Genomic DNA, 21,415 nt, shown 5'->3' on the forward strand with positions numbered 1-21,415 from the left:
TGGGTCCCTATGAAGGTCCTTAACCCAACCAAGAGTCCCGTGACACTACGCCGCAATGCTAAAGTGGCCGATGTGTTTACTTGTGTCGCGATGGAAGACCTTCCCCTCTCTCAGGGTGTGAATAGGCCACAGACCAGTCAGGCAGCTGACCCTCCTCCCAACTCAGATGCCAGCTCTACCCACACTCAGCAGCTTAAAGACTGTGGATTGGCAGACATCGACCTCGAAGGCTGTGCGGTGTCAGATGAATGGAAAAAGAGACTCTCTGAACTGTTGCTCACTTACCAGGATGTCTTCTCCAAAGACAAGCTGGACTGTGGGGAAGCGAAAGAGTTCGTCCACCGGATTCATCTCACTGATGATCACCCCTTCAGGCTACCCTATCGCCGTGTCCCTCCAGCACACTATCACAAACTGAGAGAGGTGCTGTCTGAGATGGAGTTGAAAGGCATCATCAGTAAATCAGTCAGTGAGTATGCATCGCCGCTGGTCCTTGTCTGGAAGAAGTCAGGAGAGTTAAGGATCTGCACTGACTTTCGCTGGCTTAATGCCAAGACCGTCAAGGACGCCCACCCGCTGCCTCACCAGGCCGACTGTCTTGCTGCCCTTGGTGGAAACGCCTTTTTCAGCACCATGGATCTCACATCGGGGTTCTACAACATCCCCCTCCATGAGTCTGACAGGAAGTACTCGGCATTCACAACACCCTTAGGCCTGTATGAGTACAACAGACTTCCCCAAGGTCTTTGCAACAGTCCCGCGTCCTTTATGCGGATGATGATGAGTGTGTTTGGTGATTTGAACTTCTCCAGCCTCCTCTGTTATTTGGACGACCTGCTTGTCTTTGCTCCATCCGAGGAGGAAGCCCTGAAACGGCTGGAGACTGTCTTCTCGCGGCTCAGAGCCAACAACCTGAAGCTGTCTCAGAAGAAGTGCTACTTCCTTCGCAGGACTGTGGGGTTTCTGGGTCACGTGATAGACAGCAGTGGCGTCTCAGTCGACCAAGAGAAGGTGAGGGTCATCTCAGCTTTCGGGAAGGAGGATCTCATGAACGACGACGGTTGCACCCCATCTCAGCGGAAGGTCAGGTCTTTCCTCGGGATGGTGCTGTATTATCAACACTTCATTCCTGGCTGTTCTTCCATCGCAAAGCCACTCTACGCCTTAACTGCAGGGCAGAAGAGGAAAGCCAAGGGCTCTTTCGGTCGGAGAAGAGCTGGCACCTTTCGAGAACTGACTCCTCAGGATTGGACCCCTGCCTGTGAGAAGGCATTTGATGATCTGAGACACGCACTCCTCAACAGCGTGGTGCTGGCACACCCAGACTTTGATAGGCCTTTCATCCTCTCCACCGATGCTTCCCTTGATGGTCTGGGTGCTGTACTGTCCCAAATTTCTGCTGGTGAGGAGAAGGCAAGACCCATCGCCTTTGCAAGCAAAACTCTCAGTCGCAGCCAGCTCAATTATCCTGCACACAGACTGGAGTTCTTGGCTCTAAAGTGGGCGGTTTGTGAGAAGTTTAGCCACTGGCTCAAGGGTCACAGATTCACCGTCTGGTCAGATAACAATCCTCTCACATATATCATGACCAAGCCGAAACTTGACGCCTGTGAGCAGCGGTGGGTTGCTAAGTTGGCTCCGTATTCCTTCGAAATCAAACATATTCCCGGCAGGTTGAACGTGGTGGCGGATGCCCTCAGCAGAGACCCTTTCGTGAAACCTTTGAGGGAACGGTTGCTGCGTGAACCCTACTTGGAGCTACTGGACCAGGTCTGTGACGTCAGTGATGGGTCTGTGCAAGATGCCTTCCGCCTCACCTGCCAACCACAGTCACTGGAGGGTCCATCTCACTCTGACGCCATTGAAGGTTCAATGTCTGAGGATGAGGTCTCTTCTCTTCTTTCCTCCTTGGACGAGTGGGACTCTGCTCCTAGGGAGCGTGCAGCCTCCCTGGTTGATCACCTCACCACCTTTGAACCACCTGGCCAGGACACGTTGCATTCCCTATCTCTTTCTGAGCTGCAGTCACACCAGCAACAGGACCCAGTAATTTCCAGGGTCGCTCTCTATGTCGACAGGAAGCGCAGGCCTTCCAGACGGGAACGCTACAATGAGAGTCAGCCGACTCTGAGAGTCTTGAAGCAGTGGGATAAACTGACTCTTCTGAATGGCGTCCTCTACAGGGTCACGAAAGATCCCTTGACTAGACAGAAGAGGTCCCAGTTCGTGGTGCCGGAGTCGCTAAAGGCAGATGCATTATCTGGTGTTCACGACCATGCTGGCCATCAAGGTCAGCCCCGCACACTGTCTCTGGCCCGCCAGCGTTTCTTCTGGTACGACATGGAGAAGGATGTCCGCAATCATGTGAAGCACTGCCACAGATGTGTTCTCAGCAAGACTCCTGAACCTTCCGCAAGAGCCCCACTGGAGAGCATTAAGACCTCTGCCCCTCTGGAGCTTGTGTGCATCGACTTCTGGTCAGCTGAAGACCGTCACAACAAGTCTGTGGATGTTCTTGTGATCACCGATCACTATACAAAGTTGGCACATGCTTTCCCCTGCCAGGATCAGACAGCTAAGAGAGTAGCCAAGAAGCTGTGGGACAACTTTTTCTGTGTTTATGGCTTCCCTCAGCGCCTTCATTCTGACCAGGGAGCAAACTTTGAAAGTGAGCTGATTGCTGAGCTCTTGCAGTTGTCAGGGGTTGACAAGTCCCACACCACACCTTACCACCCTATGGGGAACGGCGGCACAGAGAGGTTCAACCGCACCCTGGGCAACATGTTGAGGTCTCTACCACTTCGCTCCAAACAGAAGTGGCCGCAGATAATACAGACAATGACTTTCGTGTACAATTGCACTGTCCATGAGACCACTGGGTTCGCGCCCTTCTATTTGATGTTCGGGAGAATCCCAAGGCTGCCAGTGGACCTTCTGTTCAGGAATGTACTTCATGATGTGACTGTGTGTGACTACAATGCCTACGTGAAATCCCTCTTGGAAGACCTGCACTGTGCCATGGCACTGGCCCAGAAAAACTGCACAGCGGAGCAGAGACATCAGAGTGACCAGTATAACAAACGGGTCAGGGGCCAACCTCTGTCTGTCGGTGACCAGGTGCTGCTGGCGAACAAAGGCGCCAAGGGAAAATGCAAGCTTTCTGACAAGTGGATGCCTGTTGTGCACACTGTGGTGGCCTCAAAACCAGCCCTCCATATCTACCGGATCAGGGATCCAGAGGGACATGAGCGTGTTGTTCACCGAAACCTGCTGCTGCAAGTCAACTTCCTTCCGCTGGAGGAGGCCTCGGATGGTGAAGATGATGCTCCTGTGCCCGCACCTACCCCTAGCATGACCGATACCGCTCCGGCATCTGATTGGCATGGGACAGAGGTGTCCGAGTTAGACACAGCAGCTGCAACAGCTGGGCCATCCCTAGCTGGTTCCCTCTCGGATGTTGACGGGGAGGATGGCCGCACCGCCTCATGGGTCCTTGAGCAGTCCCCTTTTGATGACTCTGTTCATCCAGACCACCCACCACCTCCTTCTGTGTTGGTCACCCCCGTTTCTAGTGACCCTGCAACTGCTGTAGAGACCCCAATGGCTTTCCCAGCTCCTCTGCCACAACGGCCCCCTGCCAATAAGCGTCAAGCATCACATGTAGATGGCCAGGTTACCTCACGATTCGGCAGAGTCATTAGACCTGTGCGCCGCTTCATTGAGTCCATGGCACAACTTGAGTCCCTTCTTGAGGGTTGAGATAAGGCCGCGTGCTGTTATTAATGTGTGAAATGTGGCGTGTTAGCCATTATTTGTGCTCTGGTGATATACTGCTGTATTGAGCCTTTTTTTATTTTATTTTTCGCTCATCCACATCGTTTGGCCAGGGTGTGGGGTGTAAACTGCACCTCACCTTGTCTGTAGAGTACTGTGGGTTCTTGCTGGGCCCAAGCGAGTCCCTCATTCTCTTATCCTTTAGGTAGGAAGCTCTTATTGCTGTTTCATATGGTTTTGTTGCTTGTTGTAATGGCCAGTGTGTTTATATGTGGATTGTTTTGCGACCCAGAATTTTGCATAATTCTAGCGGGGTGAGTGTAACAGGGACAGTTATGTCTCATTTGTATATAATATATTATGTAAATATGTCTATATAATTACACAAAATCTGTGTTTATTCTTGTTTCATCTTGTGTTAATACCTGACGCAGTAGGACTCACATCAGTATGTGGAACTATAATTTTAGCGTGTACCCCTACGTTCCTTATGTATGTGACACTGTTCCCCTTTTTTTCGCGGGGTTCATGCATCTTTCTCCCCTTTTGATACTGATCTCTGTGGGAGAGGTAGGCGGCTCTTCAGCCAGAAGCAATTTCCGTGTTTTAGTGTCGACTTTATGCACTTTAAGTTACTTTTTATTACTTATTTTTGTTGTAGTGTCTCACGGGTGTTCACAATGTATTTCTGTGTTGTTTAATTTGTATAGGGGCACGTTAAAGAGAGTACTGACTGGAGAAATGTTTTCTTTCTGTCGCTGTTTCGTCAGGTATGTTGTGTTACTTTTTACGTTATGCCCTTTTGATACTGATCTCTGTGGGAGAGGGGCACGTTAAAGAGAGTACTGACTGGAGAAATGTTTTCTTTCTGTCGCTGTTTCGTCAGGAGTGAAAATAAATGTACATCCTGAATGAAGCTACACGTCTGGGTCGTCGTCTTTCTACACAACACAACGCAGAGTCAGACACAGCCGGTTACATATGTCCAGCCCTGTCATTTCCCATAATGACCCTTCAGGAATTATTTCTTAACTGAGGTTGTATCATATAGATGTTTGTATACACCTCATCAATGCTGACCTTGTATTACCAGCATGCTCAGTGACCCTTGTCTTGGCAGGCCTCAGCTGGAGGGTATTTACTGTTGATAATTCTGACTCACCACTTTGAAGTTGTCGGCGCTGCACTCGACGCCTCGGTAGGAGCAGGAGAGCAGCATCTCCTTGATGTCGTGGCCCGTCCGGTCGTAGAATTCACGCATGTTGAAGGGGCGTGGCTTGTAGTTGTCAAAGTTGGCCCTCTCCTTCAGGATCTGCAGGACATGTTCCTCCACCATGTGTGGGTCCCGGATCTCATATCTGGAAAATAAAAAATACAAAGTTTTGTGTTTAGTTCTTGTGAACTTCAGTAAGCAAGATGAATACAAACACATGATCTATTTAACCACAATTTAGTTAGTTGATTTTGGAATAAAACCAACAAGTTTACAATGACAATGTTGTATAACTTGCTGGATTAGATATTTTTTCAAATGATTTACTCAAAGTGAATAGTTTTGACTGCAACAACAGAGTCGACAACATGGCATTAATTTAATTTTCAAAGACACATTTTATTTCTCCATAAGTCGACTTCAAAGAACTCCCATTGAGAAAAGAGTAACACACAGTTTAAAGGTGGGGTAGGTAACTTTGAGAAACCGGCTCGAGATACACTTTTTGTTATATTTCATGGAATGCTCTTAACATCACGATAGCAATGAATATCCTTTGACAACAAATCCATAAAAAAATGTCATCTGCGGAAGCCGTAGTACTGTAAAAAGCACGACCAATCATTTTAGCCGGCCCGGCTAAAGTAACTGGATGGCCTACCTGCCTGTCAGCCTTCCATCTGTGCACAAACTGATCTCGTGCCCTCATTGGTCATGTGCGCGTTCGTGTGTGTTGGAGGAGGGGCTCTGTAAGGAAGTGGCAGATTTTTTCCGGCTGTATATTTTCAAATTCTAGCGGACTCAAGCTGGTTTCTCCAAAATTACCTACCCACCTTTAAGCCGTACTTCAATTCCGTTTTTTAAAAAAAAATGTAAGCTTTTGGCAGGCAGACAATCATTTTCTGCAGAGCTTTATATTATATAAACAATGTTAAAATCAATATAGAAGAAGGAAAACAAGCATAGTCCCCTCTAACTGAACACTGGGTACACTGATGTGTCTGAAACTGGCATCCTAGCTGTGGCATGCCAACAAACATGGGTGGACCTGAGTGGGGGATAATTGCTTATTATATAAAGGACCGGAGAATTTATTTTCACACCATGATGCTGACCATTTTTCCAAATAATTGGGATCAACTGTGGTGGTTTTCATGTAATACGCATAAGTGTTCATAATGCTGCAATTTACATCCAGAACACTGGTAAAACAGAGACTATTTAGCGTTTGAATCCAAACACTACATGTTCTACAGTTATGTTTTAAGGGCAAAACGTAATCAGGTGTACAAGGGAAGCATACACACTCACTCTTTTTCTGTGTCTCTTTACTCCACACAAACACATCAAAAACATGACAAAGTATAATTGATGTGCGCGTGTCAACAAAGATCAAAATGACCTACTGAAGCCATACTCAAAGAAAGAAACACACTGGAAAATTCCTTTATGACATGCTTCTATTAGACAACCACCATCAACCTCCAGCACCTGCTCGCAGTTATTCAGAGATATAAATTAACCTCAATTAACTGGTGTGGCCCTGCTTGGAGGAAAGGCTGATGACCCCTGCTGAGCGATGGCCCATCAGTGGTACAAGCATACCAAATTATGGAGTGCCAAGTTTAAGCACTACTGACAGATACTTATGAGAATAATTAGTTGGGACACACACAGCCCATCAGAGTGAACACTGTAAATTCATTCATTGTGTTTTTTTAATTAACTGAGCAACAAGTATTAAGGTTAGGAGATTTTATATGAAGTTGTGTGTAATGTGAGAAAGCAGCAGCCATCTTACTGTATAATAAGGTTCGTGTTTTTGTAATAATGTTGGACAACTCAATTTCCATTTGCAACATGAATAAGCAGACGCTAGAGAGAGCAGAGTTGTAAACCATGAGAGACAGAGAGAGACGTACCCTCCTCCCCGGTGATAAATCTGTGAATGACTTTGTAGTGGCTGACAGCGGAGGTGTTTCTCATGGACACGGGCACTATTTCAAACCATAATTGGTGGTATATTTTAATGGAATTCTTTTTTATTCTCACAAGGTCAAACTTAGGAGGTACTTATGAACAAGATTCTGTTCCCTTGATGAGGAGAATAATAAGTTGATCCATGAATAAAAAATGAAATATTGCAATATTTATTTTGTGAGCACTGCCTTAACATTCAACTAGCGATGTATTTCTTAACTTGCCTCCCAACAAAAATTGCAAGAAGTTTAATATGTTCCATGCAGCCACAATGTTGTTTACTAACTACAAACAGAATGAAATAAAAATATTCACCATGTGAGAAATGTAAAATGAGCGCTTTCTCTACTCAAAACACTGAAGAGAGATACAAATCTGTGATGCTTGAGGTTAAAACTTGCTGTGACAGAATATTGGCACTATAGCTCTGAACAAAAGTTCAAATGCTTGCAAAATATGACAGATTTTTCATAGTTAGGATCACAATAATTATTAATATTCCAAAGCTGCAGTAACTACAAAGGACAAAAAAGCTTAACTCAAAGATTAAATAGATAATTTAAATGGATAATACTACATGTATTTATTATTGCTGCCCTTCAAAAAATGGAGCTGCTGTTGAAGTTATATGAATGTAGGGTTAATACTAAACTGCAGTTGTGTTTGAATGTGTGATCAGATTAGGCACTGTAAATGAGTGGTTGGATTTAGAAAATGGTTCAATTGTTACTAAAAAGTCCATTGTCCTGAGAGATGTGTGGGTTTTAGGAGGTTTGACAGCTACTTTTAATAGAGCTCATTTAGATCTTTCATTAACAAATAAAACAGACTCAACTTTGTTATAATGTATGGATTGTGCAATGTTTGGATTGTCCACAATGATGTTGTTGCAAGTGAATGTTATAATGTTTGAATCAGCTAAGTACATGAAAGGATATAATATGGATTGTAGCGAGTTAAACAAATACTTAATGGGCCCATGTCATGCTTTTCTGGTTATTACCCGTCCCCTTGTGTGTTATGAAGGTTTTTATGCCTGTAAATGGTCGGCAGAGTCACAAACCCTCAAAGCACACCCTGTAGGGAGTAAAACTCTAACACAGAAAAGACCTGTCTATGCTGCCCCAGAACGCCTCGTTGGAGATTTCTCATTTTCCATTGTTTTCTTCCTGGGTACAGTGACGTGTGAACACCCAAATCAACAACAAATGACCGGATTGGCCCAAATGGACCAATCCGCGGAGCACGTCACACACCAGGATCCCTTGGCTAACTAACAAGGAGTCCCCATTGACTTGCATAGAGCTCCCTGAACGCTGGTAATAGACGAGTTGGGATCGCGGAGAAATGCTCTCCGCAGACCTATTCTCACAGCGTTATAAACCTTTTTCTTACTCAATATCAAGCCACACTTATTGTTTTTACTTCGGCTGTTAGTGTGTGGGGGTGTGTGTGTGTGTGTGTGCTCAGGATGAGTTTCGCGCTGTCTCGCTGTATCGCCGACCCGGAAATCATACCAGTAAGCCAGCTCACTGAGCAGCGAGCCTCGCAACGTCCCGACCAATCAGAGCACACTGGGCTCACAGGGAGGGGGGGCAGCTCCAACAAGCCGTTTAGGACAGAGAGTGAATACCGGTGAATACACATACTAGTATACAGAGATGCTGAATGAGAAACAAATGTGAGTTTGGAAAATTGCACAATTTAAATCTATTCTAGTAGACCTCAACAATGGAAATATGATCAGTAGAAATGGCCATGACATGGGCCCTTTAATGAAATATATTCTATACCTATTATTCCCCACCACCGCGCTACATTGAGTTCCTGAAGCACACTTTCTTTTCCTTGCAAAATGTAAAACTTCAGTAAGGTCAAATGGATTGGATGAATAAATCTTGGATTACAATCACAAGTTAAGTGTGTAACCAAATGTTTTGATAAAGTTTTGCTGTTGTTGAACATGGCCCATATATGCTTCTATTTATCGAGAATCTTCTGTCTATTATACTTATCTTATTAACCATGCAGGTATGCAAGAAAAACAAAGTTTACTTCATGAATTCAAGTTAACACACGGTGAGTAATTGATATACAAATAGTCACTTTGTAAGTCAATTATTCCTTTAAGCACAACTAATGTACTTCTAGTGACAAGAATAGTGGATTAAAGATAATCTGGGACCTGGAAATGGCAGGTGAAATCACACGGAGCATTTAATGAGTGAACATGTGCATTTTGGATAAAAAGCAGTCCGTGCTCTGTCACTCGGACTACATCACTACATTATCACGCTTTGTTCTAATAAGAAAACACAGCCTGTTGTGGTTTATTCTCAACTTAATTAAATTGTATCCTGAGCCTCTGTCTTATAAGCAACACAAAGCTGCCAGGAGAGCACTTAAGATGCTGTGCTCAGATTCCAGAGTCAGGAGGCTTTAGTTGAAGCGCACACAATCACAATAATATGGGTAGATTTGTAATATTGCCCTGCCACTGCTCCCTAAAGCAATCACAGCAAACTCACTGTGCGGTGGGGGTGACTAAATTGGATTATTGGCCACAAGCACTTTAATTTTCTTGTGGGGAGTAAAACGAATTCAGGATTGTCTGCATCACTTTGCCACCTCACTGAGAGAAGTAAATACTAGCAACATCTGAGTGAACTTTGACGGGGAGACTGTGTTTAAAAACTGTCCTCACTCAGGACTTCAAACCCTCAGTTAATGGAAAACTACACAAAGAAGTCTTCATATATGTCATTGATACTGTCATCGTACCCAGTTTGCCACAGGCCGTGTGAAAAAACAATGAACACATCTTGATGTTATCTCAGGTAATTATCAACTTAGTGCTAATTGAACCCATACACTACAGAGGAGCGGAATTGTTTGTCCTTGAACATGAATAAATGCAATGATTCCTGGAAGCAGAGATTTCATAATCACATCTTAATGACAGTGTACCTGGGTCACAGCTGTTTTGCCAATTTGGACAGGATCATAGAAATGCAAACTAGGGCCACCGAGGTGAAGCAAACCTAAGCAAATCGGTTTAATCATTAAAGGTGGGGGAAGGTAAGTTTGAGAAACCGGCTCGAGATACACTTGTTGTTATATTCCATGGAATGCTCTTAAAATCCCGATAGCAATGAATATCTGAAGTGCTTTGACAATAAATCCATAAAAAAATGTCATCTGTGGAAGCCGTAGTACTGTAAAAAGCACGACCAATCATTTTAGCCAGCCCGGCTAAAATAACTGGATGGCCTGCCTGCCTGTCAGCCTTCCATCTGTGCACAAACTTATGTCGTGCCCTCATTGGTCATGTGCGCGTTTGTGTGTGTTGGAGGAGGGGCTCTGTAAGGAAGTGGCAGATTTCTTCCGGCTGTGTATTTTCAGATTCTAGCGCACTCGAGCTGGTTTCTCCAAAAGTACCTACCCCACCTTTAAGAAATCAAAAAAAACAAATCAAAGAGCTGAAATATATTAAACATCCAGTGCACCTTGCAATGACACAACTGCTTACTTTTGTTCCCACAATGATAATCTTCCCCCTTTCAGAATATCACAATATAAATGCTAATGGACCGACATTTGAAAAATCAGCTTTAGAAGCAGTTCTGTGGTTTTGTGTTTTCATTATGATAAGCTTGCCTCCCAAGCACTTTGTTTTTGCACTAAAATCCTGATTAGGGCCTGTGATCTTGCTGAGACGGATACTGCGGTCAAAGTTATCGAGCGTTACATTTTGCGGCACTTAACACACCACTCATGTGAATTTAGATCATGTTTGCAAGCTCAGGAAACATATGAACTACAGAACTGTGTAGGCCGAAGACTCGCTTCTATGACTTTCAAAAGCTGATCCAACACTTTTTGGCACCTACATGCTTAACCAACACCTTTTTCAAATAGTTAATTATCATATAATTGCCCTTGCAACATAATACAAATAAAATAGTGCAATTTACCTGTGATGTTCTGCACTGCCGAGTGTGCCCTCAGCTTGCAAGAATACTATAGGATAAAGTATTTTTTTATACAGACCCTGCAGCAGAGTAAGTCAAGGTGAAGTTACTAGTAGCTCAGCAACAAACTTCATATGAAAGACAGCCAGTCATCACTGAAAGGGTGGATACTGCCTGCTGCTTCCTCCTGAGACTACGATGGACAGACTCACAGCTGCAGGACACTTTTGCCATCACTATTATCATGTTCATGCTGGTTCATTTATGTGAATAAGCCCAGTCTGTTGTTTGCCTCTTCCTGTACTTAATATTATTGTTTTTAATGTTTTTGCATAATTAAACTAATACATGAGATTACCTTGTCATTTATATTCAGAAAAACATCACATAAAGGATTAATCTCTGAGAGGGCGAAAAGTAAGGGGACCTCTCCCTCAATGCCAACTTGAACAACGGGGGCAAGAGACAGTGCGAGATATGTAATCAGCGGAGAAACTCTGTAGCTTAACAAACAGCACTAATTACACAGGGATAAAGACTTGTTCATCACACAGCTTTCGAGACACAAGTTAATTGCCTCTGCTTGCAGTTCTCCCTCTCCATCTAAAGTCAGCTTATTCCAATGTCACTTGTGTCAATGCTTTAAATGTATGTTTCCTCTGGTGTTTATTCTGTGTTTTTGGCCTTATTTCTTCGTGTGAATCTTACAGGAAATCAGTTTGAACCTGCACTGACAAATAATAGAAATGAAAGCCTCTGTTGATATTTTAATAGTCTGCTTTTACATCTGACGGAACACGCATGGAGTAACAAATCCATTTAGGATGTAGGCACACTAGTTGAAATCCATACCACACAAAGCACTGGGTCTGCAGCCCTGAGCAATGGAAGCTTTTCTTTCCTGTAAGGTTATCACCAGTAATATCAATGCATATATATACAGTATATAGAGGTCACAGAGCAACGATATTCAGTATGAAAACATGGACATTGGATTTATGCCATCCAAGCATGTACCACAGAGGTACTCTCCAGCTGTGCCTTTGGCAGCAGAGCTGTGTGAATCAATAAACTAAAAATACACTGAATAATGTGTTCAAGATGGTATTTAGACGTATTTGTATGTAGTACATCTTTTTTTCTGCTATGCTTGTGTCAATTTGAGTGCCCAGGCTGTGAATAGTGTCAAGGACGGTTACGTGTACTTTACTGTTTAACGTGATCCAAATAAGCATGGAGAAATAGACATTTAAAAGTGAAGACATTTAAAGTGAAAATATTCAACAGTCAACGGTGGGCTTGTTATGGCAGTCGAAAGACTCAAATGATCAAAGCAGAGCAGAAGGCAACAAGTGTAGAGGGAGGGGATGGCGGTAGTGAATCACACACATAAGTCTCTCAACATTTTGTCAGCAGGGGATTTAAAAATATACTTGTCTACTTATCCAATATTGAGATATTCCTATCACATGAACTGTAAAATGATGAGGCAAGGAATTGCACCAGCGGCATTTTCTCCTTCATAATTTTCTATTAACCACTTAGAAACAGCTCATCCATAATCTGTTACCTGGGGGAATCACATGATTCACATCTGTGATAAAATGTGTTCCTTATCCTCTTTTTAAATCGAATACTGTATTAAGATATCCCAGCAGATTGATGTGAGGGGTACATTTCATGTTGTCGCATGAGGTTTCATAAATACAGCAGCCTTCATGCAGTGTGGAGTTCAGCTGACATGAACTGTAATATCACTACATTATTAAATAATCAACTATAAAGCTTGCTTTTTAGAAAACACATTTCATCAATTCCTTGACAAATGTTGTCAAGCTGAGGTCAGTCTAAGTTCATATTCACTGAGAGCCTTGAAAGGATTTGCATGCTTTGTCAATGTTTTTGTTGTTTGTACATCTCCTGATGGCCTAACAGAGACAACCAGTGAGACTGGTGTAAGAACACGGCTTTGCACTTCCATGAGACACTTACGATTTCATGTGAGACAAAACAGACAAGAAATTAAATCTACCGTTGCATTTCCAAAGGGCTATTGAAAACTGAAGGACATTTAAACTGAATTCAACTGTTTGGAGATTTAAACCAGTTTTACAAAATATCTAATGAGTTGTGATATATAGCCTGTCGGTTAAGAATTGTTGTGATTTAATGGTTCTCAATTCTTTTTACAAGAATGGATACATTTTCTTGACAACTGCAGTAGAATTGCCCAACTTAAAAGGCACCTTTCCAGCGAACTGTTTGCATCTTGTGACTTTTATCTCACGCTGTGCAGCTAACACAATAAAATCCTGAATCCACAACTACTAAATCCTCACATAGTCCCTCAGGCAAAACCATATCATCCAAGCTGTTTGTTTGTTAGTCTGTGCACTGAATACTGTCTTGTTGAAACCATAGACTGAAACCTATGTTATAAGAAACTGACTTTTATATGCGAGGAGGAATCCTGAATGGTATGAATTTAAAGACGAGGAACCAGTGTTGGCTCTTGACAACATACAACAGGTAGAGCTGCTACAGGCAGCCCTTAACACACAGGTTTTAATATATGGGAACCAGACACACACACCTGCCGTTGAGCAAGGCAAGGAGCTCCCCAGCATGGTACAGGTCGTTGCGCGTCACCCTGCTGAAGCGGAAGGAGTTGAGGTTGCAGAAGGTGACAGAGGGGAACACCATCATCGGAGCCGAAACCTCGTCCAGCTTGGTGACGTGAGGGTACTGGAAGTACAACTGCACCCGGTCCACGCACACCATCACCAGCACACCCACGGAGCTCAGGAAAAACAAAATCCACAGTGTGCGCTTGATACACATCCGCTCATAAGTGAACATGTGCGAGATGCCATGCAGCGTGGACCTGCTGGCGAAAACTTCAATGGGAGCCGGCCGCTTGTAGTCCATGTCCTCAGAGTCCGCTTTGAGATCCATAGTGCCCCGGGATGAGTTGGGATGAATGAAGGGTAAAGGATTGCACACGGAGGAAACTGGCTTTATAGATAAGCAGATGCTTTATAAACGGGAAAGGAGGTTAGTGTCTGTAAGTTCACGCCCTTCTACGCATGTATTTCTCATGCAGTCTGTTTGAGATGTTGCGTCACTGACAGCCGGCAAAACATCCGAGCATTTTACCCAAGACACCCTCAAAATACTCCGTTCTTACGTGGTGAAAATCCTTAGAGAAAGTGTAGATGTAGAAAAACGTGTGCAGTAGGTACCTCGACGTGGGTCACAGTTCCATAATAAATAGCCCGGTGTGGAGCGCGCATGGATAGATGCCAATGATGTCCTCTCTCCTCGCACACTTCTGTGATATTACCGAGTTGGTATTTGATTTCCACGCTCAAAACTCAAAAACCAACTGGGCAGGTCTGTAGCTAAATAAAAAACTGTTTAGGAGGAAGAAAACAAACGGTGGAATCACCCTAGCGAGGAAAATGTGAATAAGAAAATCAAAGCGGCGGTGTATTCTCTCCCTCTGTGTGCACGGCACTGGCTACATGGCTTTCCCAGCTCTTCATATGCAATCCCAACACGTGCAGAATAACAAATAGCCGCTGATTTCTCGCCAGGTAGCGTTTTAAGAGCAGTCGTCAGGGTGTCCGCGTTTTCTTCACATCCAGCATAAACAGCTGCATCACAGAGGAGCAGGGTCCGTCAGAAAGCCGCCTCTGCTCCACGCATCCATCCCCTCCTCCGAGCTGCCTCCACAACAATGCAGGGATAATTAGCCTACTCCGGTTTCTTCGGATTCCAGCTGGTTTATCCTTGAATAAAAGTGTTCTGAGGGGGGAAATGTGTATCGGGGAGAAACAAATAATTACCACCCGAAACGCTCAGTGATTTGAATTGAAGGGAAAGCACCAGAGGTGGTCGCGGTTTACCCGGATAAATTCGCTCTGCAGGAGAGAGCACGGATAGGATGGCATGTGGTTTTACACCGGGTGACGAAGTCGGTGTCACTTCAGCAATACTTGTGTTTAACTAAGAAGTGGGGATATGTTACCGAGTCTACAATTTCAACAATGTCAAGACAGCATGACTAAAAAATGTGTCATTCCCTTTAATGCAAGTTTCCCCATTACTCTCCTTGCTGAAAGCTAACATTAGCTTATTGAAAACGAGCTAGTATCAAGTTTTACTTTCTGTGGAAAGTTATAATTTGTATTCTGCAAAACAAATGTTTAGCAACAAGTTATAGTATCATTTACAGAAGATTAAAAGTGAGATAATTTACCTGTGCTCTTTATTGAACTCGGCCTACTGTTGTTAGCTCACTTAGCTAATGAAGGCAAATTCAAACAGCATTCATGTAACATAAGCTAACGTATGGTGGCCCTTAAGACCAAAATAACGGCTAATTTCAAGAGGAAAATTATCCATCCATCCCTCTTCTCCCGCTTATCCGTGGTCGGGTCGCGGGGGTAGCAGTTCCAGCAGAGAGCCCCAAACTTTCTTTTCCCTGGCCACATCAACCAGCTCTGACTGGGGGATCCCAAGGCGCTCCCAGGCCAGCGAAGAGATATAATCCCTCCACCTGGTCCTAGGTCTACCCCTTGGTCTTTTCCCAGCTGGACGTGCCTGGAACACCTCCCTAGGGAGGCGCCCGGTTGGCATCCTAACTAGGTGCCCGAACCACCTCAACTGGCTCCTTTCGACGCGAAGGAGGAGCGGTTCAACTCCGAGTCTCTCCCGGATGACTGAACTTCTCACCTTATCCCTAAGGGAGACACCAGCCACCCTGCGGAGAAAACCCATCTCGGCCGCTTGTACCCGCGATCTCGTTCTTTCGGTCATGACCCATCCTTCATGACCATAGGTGAGGGTCGGAACAAAAATGGCCCGGTAGACAGAGAGCTTTGCCTTCTGGCTCAGCTCCCTTTTCGTCACAACGGTGCGGTAAAGAGACTAAAGTACCGCTCCCGCTGCTCCGATTCTCCGACCCATCTCATGCTCCATTGTTCCCTCACTCGAGGACAAGACCCCGAGATACTTGAACTCCTTCACTTGGGGTAAGGACTCATTACCTACTTGGAGTGGACAGTCCATCGGTTTCCTGCTGAGAACCATGGCCTCGGATTTGGAGGTGCTGATCCTCATCCCAGCCGCTTCACACTCGGTTGCGAACCGATCCAGTGAGTGCTGAAGGTCGCAGACCGATGAAGCCATTAGAACCACATCATCTGCAAAAAGCAGTGGTGCAATCCTTAGTCCACCGAACTGCAGAACCCCTCCCGCACGACTACGCCTCGAAATCCGATCCATGTATATTACAAACAGGATTGGTGACAAAGCGCAGCCTTGGCGGAGGCCAACCCTCACCTGAAATGGGTCCGACTTACTGCCGAGGACCCGGACACAGCTCTCGCTTTGGGAGTACAGAGATTGGATGGCCCTGAGTAGAGACCCCCTCACCCCATACTCCCGCAGCACCTCCCACAGTGACTCCCTGGGAACCCGGTCATACGCCTTCTCCAAGTCTACAAAACACATGTAGACTGGATAAGCGTACTCCCAGGCCCCCTCCGGGATGCTTGCGAGAGTAAAAAGCTGATCTGTCGTTCCACGACCAGGACGGAATCCGCATTGTTCCTCCTCAATCTGAGGTTCGACAATCGGCCTGACCCTCCTTTCGAGAACCTTAGAGTAAACTTTCCCGGGGAGGCTGAGTAGTGTGATGCCTCTGTAATTGGCACACACTAGGCTTGGGCGGTATGACGGTATTACGGTATACCAGGGTATTTCGAAATACCGTCGGTATGATTTTCAATACCGTGACGTCACAGACTGTGCGCCAAATCATAGATGCGTTTCATTCTATTACACTGACACGGAGTTTTGACAGGGACGACATTGGTTGTAATGCACAGCACGCGCCAGCAGAGGGCAGGGGAGGGCAGTCCGTCTTTCTCGCTCTCAGAGCTCAGCACAGAGCTGAGCTGAGCAAGATGGCGGCAGCATTTGCCGGCCCCGAACTCGGACAACTAGTAAAAAAGAAAAATGCGTCTGCGCCTGTTTGGGACTATTTTGGGTTTACTCGTCGCCAGTGACTTCATCCAGCACAACGAGAGACGGAGGCACTTCTTTGGGAATGTTTAAAACGGGGTGAGTGAGTGTTGACATTTTTTAATCCTATGCAACTGGTTGATGGTTTTGTAGTCGAGGTCGGACGGTTTTAAAAACGAAAGCATTTACGTGCTAAACATTCACGCGAGTAATCCAATGAATCAAATGGAAATAAGGTTTTTAACACATGCACGGAATAATATTGCCAAACTAGTTAGTGAATATAGCAAACTTTATTCAATAAGTGTTAGAAATTAAAATCAATGTTTTAATAGGGAAATGTAGTTTAAACATGCCGTCAGTTTTAATGCTCTTTTATACTGAAAAACCAGAAATTCTTGTGCACAAGCAGTTAAGCTTTTATTCTGAAAATCCTTCATCTACGCATGTAGCATGTGGCTAATATACGATTTCCTAAAGAGGTGAATTTAGTAGCGAAATGATATGGAGTGGTGCAAACCGAAGCCTACTGATTTAACACTACAACTATAGATGTCGAGATACTACCATGCTGAATATTAAATGAAGGTACAGTTTATTTGAATACATTATTGTTTACAGACGAGAGTAGCATGTGACAACATCCGGAATGACCGGAAACCAAACGAGCCGAGAAGTATTTTTTAGAGTATTGATTACAGCGTTTAGAATGTGTTAAATGAAAAGTGATGAAAGAGAATATGAGGAGAAAAGGCGTGTTGAGCATATATTGGATGTGAAAGGAGCCAATCCTCTGTTTAAATGCAACAACGGACATTGGAGACGAGGCGAGCCGGCAGGCGGGGAGGAGCAAGCAGAGGATATATAACAGCACCGGAGGAGAGATCCAACTCTTGGCTTCCCTAACGAGGAGCGGATCACAGCTGTTTGTCTGACTGAACAATATCATGCTTGTGACCAACCCGCGCCTTTTTTAATTAAAGTACCCAATTGAACTTTCACAGAGACTACATTTAGTCTCCTTTTTAAAGCTTCTCTCCTGGACGGGAGAATAACGAACACAGTTTACATAAGTCAAGTATTTACTCCCGGAAAATGTTTATGTATGATGATATATTGTTAACTTAGCTCACTATGGAAACAACGTCGGACATCTACAAACGCGTCCTGTCTCCGATCTCAAAATGTGCCATTTGCACAATGTGTCATGTATGCAGCCCTTGTTTTGCACTTGCGCGCGTCTACCGGCTCGGGCTGCATTTTACACCGAACATATAATATACCGTTCGAAACATCTATTTGCCGCCGAACGCCACCTCACTCAAGTCGACCCAAGTCATACCGTCCGTGGCGGCTGGTGGAAAATATTTTTGGTGGGGCTGGCTGTTGATATAGTGACTAAAAAAAAATTTGGGGGGAGAAATTACCCCTTAAATTGGGACTGATACCGTCATATACCGTATACCACGGTATGATGTCAGCAAGGTATGACGGTATGAAAAAAATGATACCGCCCATGCCTAGCACACACCCTCTGATCCCCTTTTTTAAAAATGATGTATTGTTTAATTAAAAACAACACATTTCCCAAATAAACTTGGTAATTTTCCCAGGGTCCTTTGTTTCCCAGTTCAATATCCCCCACCATGAATCTGTTCATGTACAATGTTCAAGTGGAAAAGTTTGAAAGGAAGTATGAATAAATGTAGTTAGGCCTACTCATGTTGTTACTCATTTGCATAATGCACAGCCAAGTACTCAATCAAGTTTTACAAAAAAGGGCACTTTGGCACTTCTGACTTGCTCACAGAAGGTGAAAATAAAAGACAAAAAAAAACAAAAGATAAGTAACACAAGTTTGTTTTGGATACGAATCAGAATCACAATATGTGTGTTCTCAGTTCATTCATGTTTGTGAATATATAGCCCAGGGTTTCCCACACTATACTTGTGCGGGTGGCGCAGGTATATTAACGGCCGCCCAAGTATATTTCAGATCTGTGGGAAACACTGTAGCCTATATATGTACATTGCATAAGTGTACACTGTAGCCTACATATATTTACTGTTTAAAAAACTGAGCACATAGTGTATGTTTGTAGTTCCAGGTGAACATTTCCATACTCAAAAACATACGTACATACTTGTGTAGCCCATACTGAACACTTTTTGCACAAATATGTTGAATACATACATATTCACATGTTTATTCATGAGTGCACTCGTAGTTGTACACTGGCACACACAAATCCCTGAACACATTTATTTTCTCTCCTGACCAATTCTAGTTGACTGAATGGAACATCCAAATATGTCAGAGTGAGTGAGTGAGGCAAACACAGGCAATAAGGCAGATGTGTCGCAAGACTGCCAGTGCCAAATCTGTCATAGAAACCGTATTGCCAAGAGGCGAGGAGAGCTCACCCATGAAATTGTTCATAATGCGTCCATAATTGCCATTTGCCATAGTATTGACTGTGACAATGTGGCAGTCATCTATAAAGCCGGCATCTTGTATTGATCAGCAGTGCTGGGAAGATGAGCCATGCTCTGTTCCAGTGAGGTGCTGTGCATTCTGGGTAGACATTGTGCGGCGCAGATGGGTTTGAAATTACAGTAGATATTAAATTACTGCGGTACATTTTGATAGCAGGTGCTGGGATGTATGCTTGTCCAAATGTAGACTTTAACATGGTTGTTTGTTAGTGCCACAATGCTAAAGAGGCTCACTGAGGGGATACTTCTGTCGATACTGAAGAATGTTGTAGTGCACTGCTCCCCAGAGAAGGCCGGATGAATAGCCCTCTCTGACCAAGTCATTATTAGTGCAGCTTTCATTGCGTCCTGCTCTTTTGGAGCTTCGGCCGGAGAATTCACAAGACATGTGCTGTGCCACGAGTTGACACAGCGGTTGCCAACCCAATTCTGAAGATCTCTACCCCAGACCCATGTATTTAGCTGGTTCTGAGAGAATAATCAACATTGTGCATACCAAGATAAAGCACTATAACACCTCTATCAGCTGAAGCCAACAGACAGGAATAGGGAGACAAAACACTGAGAGCACAGCTGCCCAAGGCTGCAGGCCTGTGCTCAGCTAGGTCAATACAAACTGATAAACTGGTTCAAAGCTATGGGCCCAGGAAAATATTTCCCCTACACTAATGATTACATTTCCATCCATTGGCACCTTGAAAGTGGGTTTTTAATTTACAGTAATCGGTAGTTATAATAAAAACAGGAATAATGTAGGGCCTTTCATTCAGTCATTGTCAGTTGAGGAAAAAATTAAGTAACACAGAGTGTTAGGAAGGATGACTGATGTTTTCACAGAGCAGAAAAGCACTAAGAGCCACTGGGAACACGAGGGAACAAAATGCATTAATGACAGATAGCCCTTTGAGTACGCTTCCACATGGACATATGAATATAAAAAGCTTACACATTACAATTTCCCTGCCTCTGTGCTCCCATATAATAGCTTTTCTTTTCACTGTGGTAATTAGTTTTTCTCCTTCATTACTGCTGTTGCAAACAATGAAGCTGATGAGCACATCACCTTTCTGAGAGGTTGAGCTTTTTTTAACTAAAATAATGAAACTGCAATACAGAGAGTGAGGTCTCTGAAAGCTGCAACAGACACCATTTATTAAATTCCTCCCACAAGTACATGAAATATTAAATATCAGTTTAGAAATAATAACAAGCTATTTTTTCTTTTTCAGAAAAAGAAAGATCAAAAGTGTGAGATTAAATTAATCAATGAGTTTTTGCTCGAATGCAAGCCAGAAAGATTAGCATACCTGGCTAAGTGAGAACTCCTTTCAAAGCTACAGTCTAAGAAATTAACTAATTACATAATTAGTAGGATTTCAAGTTGTTTAGAAATAGTTTATAGTTTAAGATTACTCTGTAATGGATGTCTTAAAGCATCAAACTCTGCAGGGACATCCCCATCAAAAATATTAAAAAAATGTAATGGAGGAGAGAGGAAGAAACAAGTGATGGAGGTCACACAAATGAAAGGGGACAATGGGCGGACTGACTGGCTATCACTCAGTGTAGCAAGGATTGTAAAATAAAGCTGGTAGTCAGAGCTAACCAGCCATGAGAACCTACCGTCAGGCTGGGTTTCTCCGCAGAATGGATTGGGAGTCTGATGGAGCTTTGACAGCCACTAGGAGCACAAATGGTCCCTTGAGACTGTGTGGGTAGCTGGGCTAGCAGTTCTATAAGCAGTACGGGATGCCAACCCCTTATTAGCCAAATGACCAAAACGCATCCCCCTTGATAACCTACCAGCCCCACTCTCCATCCACTCGTATGGAGAGTGCAAGGGCAGAGGTGATGTTTAGTTAGTCGAGTCTGCCTGACTCATTGATCCTTTATCTGGCAAGTAAGAATTTATGGCTCCGACCATAGCTCTGAAATATCAGCAGTCCAGCTG

The 21,415-nt window shown here is 44.0% G+C and overlaps 1 protein-coding gene across 1 annotated transcript in view; it reads right to left on the reverse strand.

The window, feature by feature from the left end:
* Positions 1-14,797, reverse strand: part of asic1b (acid-sensing (proton-gated) ion channel 1b) — a 164,909-nt gene extending 150,112 nt beyond the window's left edge. Inside the window, exons 1-2 of the mRNA XM_079682983.1 lie at positions 13,532-14,797; positions 4,937-5,132 (exon numbers count right to left, since the gene is read on the reverse strand). Of these exons, the coding sequence (XP_079539109.1) occupies positions 4,937-5,132; positions 13,532-13,893 (558 nt within the window). The 5' untranslated portion in view covers positions 13,894-14,797. The remainder of the gene's footprint in view (positions 1-4,936; positions 5,133-13,531) is intronic.
* Between the last annotated feature and the right edge of the window lie 6,618 nt (positions 14,798-21,415).

Source organism: Notothenia rossii (genome assembly GCF_949606895.1).
Source record: "Notothenia rossii genome assembly, chromosome: 5".
Lineage (NCBI taxonomy): Eukaryota > Metazoa > Chordata > Actinopteri > Perciformes > Nototheniidae > Notothenia > Notothenia rossii.